At 40.2% G+C, this 3,464-nt stretch overlaps 2 protein-coding genes across 2 annotated transcripts in view; both read right to left on the bottom strand.

Moving 5' to 3' along the window:
• Nucleotides 1-6: 6 nt before the first annotated feature.
• Nucleotides 7-1,128, bottom strand: LOC108624789 (uncharacterized). Its single transcript, XM_018024323.2, has 4 exons — nucleotides 933-1,128; nucleotides 665-820; nucleotides 436-597; nucleotides 7-249 (listed from the first exon to the last, which is right to left on the bottom strand). Exons 1-4 carry the CDS (start codon nucleotides 981-983, stop codon nucleotides 103-105), a joined length of 516 nt encoding a protein of 171 aa, XP_017879812.1. The 5' UTR covers nucleotides 984-1,128; the 3' UTR covers nucleotides 7-102.
• Nucleotides 1,129-2,817: 1,689 nt separating this feature from the next.
• Nucleotides 2,818-3,464, bottom strand: part of LOC108624788 (myosin-2 heavy chain) — an 8,787-nt gene continuing 8,140 nt past the window's right edge. Inside the window, exon 9 of the mRNA XM_026813395.1 lies at nucleotides 2,818-3,405. Within this exon, the coding sequence (XP_026669196.1) occupies nucleotides 3,076-3,405 (330 nt within the window). The 3' untranslated portion in view covers nucleotides 2,818-3,075. The remainder of the gene's footprint in view (nucleotides 3,406-3,464) is intronic.

Raw genomic sequence — 3,464 nt, 5'->3', positions numbered from 1 at the left:
AGGTACATAAACTTTTGGGATTGACTGTATAGCCAATACATCCTTAATAACAAACATCAAACTAAGTCTTGAATTACATTGATACATAAACTAATGATAGCGTTACATTACTCTTACATAAGCATTGAAGTGCACGAATACAGTATCATCGTTCAGAAACGTCATGTTCATTAAATAATAACCGGAGGGAAAAGACGACGGTAAGCCTTTCGTGTTGTCAACTACGTAATTTTCCTGTTTGTAAACGCCCTGAAATAATGAACGTTAATCGTAGTGTAATTATTATTTCAAATTGATTCAAAGAAAAGCCACGAAGAATAAAAATCTGCTCGTAATTGATATGCGTAGTATTAGAATTATTGATGAAATTAATACATTGTGTTCTTCCATGTACTAATATATACTTCATATGTATTAATTAATATATTTACATACCGGACCCGGAGGACATTCACCGTCATTCATGTTGACCACTGTTAATAAAAAGTTTGCTATGGAATTTGAATTTTCCATGACCTCACAAAACAGCGTGTCTATGTGGAGTCCCATGTCGACCGAATATTCGCCGTATTGAACGGTAAATATATCAGCTATTACCTGCGATAGAAAATACTTCCATGAATATAATAAATAGGTCATGATGATATTTTCGTTAAACACGTACCCTAACAGTCTCAGGGAAATGTTTGATGGTCTCTATATTTGAGGTCAAACTAGCCCCATAAGTACTATCATCTTCTACCTCAAATTCACACGTTTTTATATACTCTGAGTTGACTTCCGTACATTCAACATCTTCGATCATTATCTCGAGTGTTGCCTTATGTTAACAATTAATAAAATAAAATTATAAAAATAAAATCAAAATTGAGTGCTCTGATTATTATTTTAATTACTGAATACACACACTTCTTTCACTGTTCTATACTCACTTGCACTGTGCCCCATCGCAGCGCAGAAATTACGAACAACCAGAGAAGCATCCTGACGATAAATACGTCAAATCTTCTCGTACGACTACCTAATGAACAGTATTTGATGTTTCTTTATTCTACTTCTAATGTCCTTCCAGACAAATAATTGCATTCGTTGACATAACACATGGAGGATCAGTGATTTTATCGGAAGACACTGTCACGAAATGTCCATGACAACGATATGTGTTACCGAGTAATTTTCCTAGCACGAAACCTCATAATTGTTAAAGATATTCCTCTTAATTATATTCAATAACATTGTTCAGTAATTGCGCGTAAACAAGGAAATATTTATATTTGAAGGCAACAGTAATTTTAACAGCCTCCAACAATGTCAACGTACATACAATAAAATAAAAATTTAGAGAACGATTTTGTTATCCTGTTTTTTTCTAGTCCCATAATCTCCAATTCTCCGATAGTGTGTCAGAAATCGAAATTTCCCAAACGCATATGTACACGTTCGTATATCTAGATAAAAATGATCCCCCCGATCCGGAGCCAGCTTCTATCAATGTCCCTTCTCCCCTTCACGTAACCATATCGTAGGGAATACCAAATGCAGCTCATCGACCGTTAACATTGGCATGCTCCCAACTCATCGACAAAGCGAGCATAACGTGACTTGTATCCGTTATTTCTCGATTCCTTCCAACGTCCGAGAAGTTATCGTCGCAGTCCGAAGGAGTACGTAGCTGCCGTTGACCGAGGGATAGAGTATTGACGTTCTATGACCTACGGCTTTCTTCAAATCCAGGGATGCAACCAAATAATTGGCCCGGCTAGCACAGAGATCGATAAAGACCGATCTTTTACCAGACTATGTTAAACGGGTTTCAATTGACAAGTCGGAATCGAATTCGAATTGTCCAATACCTGATTTTTTGTCACTTTCTATTTACGCGTATGTATCATAGATAATTTATGATAATATTAAAATTGTACGTTATGAGAAATCGTCGAAAAAGTATTTACTGATATATTATAATGTATGTGAGATATATCTGATAATCGATCGGGAAGAATCGTGGTCGGCGGAAAACCGATGAAGCGCGGAATTTCGAGGGAAACGTTAGCCGTAAACGTAACTTCAATAACGGCGCGCAACGTTGAAAACGCTTTACGAGCTTATTCCAATTCCGACTGGATGGACATACGGCTAAATGGATTTCGTCAATTCATTTACCACTTGATCTAGCCGCGCATTTCAATTATATGTGTACTCTTTAGCCCGGCGGTATCCGGGAACGCGGCGGCGTGCCGTTGTGTGCGCACGCGAGAGCCAGCAGCGACCGAGCGGTGCCTGATAAAGTCGTGGGAGCGGATGCGGACCACGATACAATTGAATTAATCTCGATCGAACAACATCGTGCCTCGAAACGAAACAGGAAATCGCGTTGTCCCACGCAAAATCGAGCAAACGCGGCTGGCCGCGCCGGAATCTATCGGCCGTTATTAGCCGTTACTATTTTCCAGAACGTTGCCCGTTATTGGACGCGGCCGCGTTTTTTCTTCCCGTCCGCCTGTATATCCGCCATTCCTGCCATGGCTTCGTTAATTAGGGTGTAACCGGTGCGATGCGATCAAATTACTGCAGCAAAAGTAATTTACACGGTCGCGAAACAGCCCGATCGTACCGAATACGAGCGTGTAGAAAGTTACAGGCTTAATTACTTTACGTTCGAGATATGTAAAAACTGACACGAACTGAAATCTTGTTTTATAATTGTAACTTTCTTAAAAAGAAGGGAAAAGATTTTGAACTAATAATTTCTTTGCACGTTATATATCATTGGATTAAAGATGTACGATCGGTAATACTTGAGACGATGTGCAACACTTTTTATTTTCACGGTACTTACATCGGTGTTCGCTACAACATTGGACAAAGAACAGGTAAGTGAAATCATAGTTAACTCAATTTGAAGATCAGCGTTCTTAATTCGCGCAGTTTCGCCGTTCAGCCTGTTGATCCTCGAGCTCTTTATAGATTCCTCGGTTAAGAGGAGGGAGGGCGGGGGTGGAATTACATTCCTCTCATCCGTGAAATGTCCTGAAGAGGTAACGGGACGTCGAACGAGGTTAAAGGAAAACTGTATTAGAGCGACTCATCCATGCTGAACTGAAGGTTCAAATTGCGTTTTCTCTCTAAATTCATTTCGTCGGAGATTCGAATCAAGTTAGCCTGCTCAGTTCGAAGAGCCCGTCTCAGCTCTTGCAGCTTCCAGTCGGCTTCTATTTGCTTCTGCGCTATCTGCTTCTGCAAAGCGGCTATCCGCTTGTTTAAAATATTCCAATCTGCGTTTAACGAGCCGTCAGCCGCTGCGGCTCGATCGCACGTCACCGCTTGGGTGTCTTTTTGCACCATGCCCGATGTCAATACGCAAATCTTATCGTGGAGCTCCGCCAATTGTGTAAGAGTCAACGACTGCGGAAGAAGTAGTTAATATCAATCCCAAGCAATCGCGATGTTAGATTTCTTCAAAT

Source organism: Ceratina calcarata, unplaced genomic scaffold, assembly GCF_001652005.2.
Source record: "Ceratina calcarata isolate Rehan_Ccalc_2016 unplaced genomic scaffold, ASM165200v1 scaffold329.2, whole genome shotgun sequence".
NCBI classification, from domain to species: domain Eukaryota; kingdom Metazoa; phylum Arthropoda; class Insecta; order Hymenoptera; family Apidae; genus Ceratina; species Ceratina calcarata.
Note: the sequence above shows the minus strand (reverse complement) of the source record. Positions and strands in the feature narration are given on the sequence as shown.

Excerpts from the sequence above, each read along its gene's own strand:
- LOC108624789 (XM_018024323.2), bottom strand. The coding sequence starts at position 983 with ATGCTTCTCTGGTTGTTCGTAATTTCTGCGCTGCGATGGGGCACAGTG. Across the intron at positions 821-932 it reads TGCGATGGGGCACAGTGCAA|GCAACACTCGAGATAATGAT; the intron begins GTGAGTATAGAA and ends TGTTAACATAAG. Across the intron at positions 598-664 it reads ATTTCCCTGAGACTGTTAGG|GTAATAGCTGATATATTTAC; the intron begins GTACGTGTTTAA and ends TTTCTATCGCAG.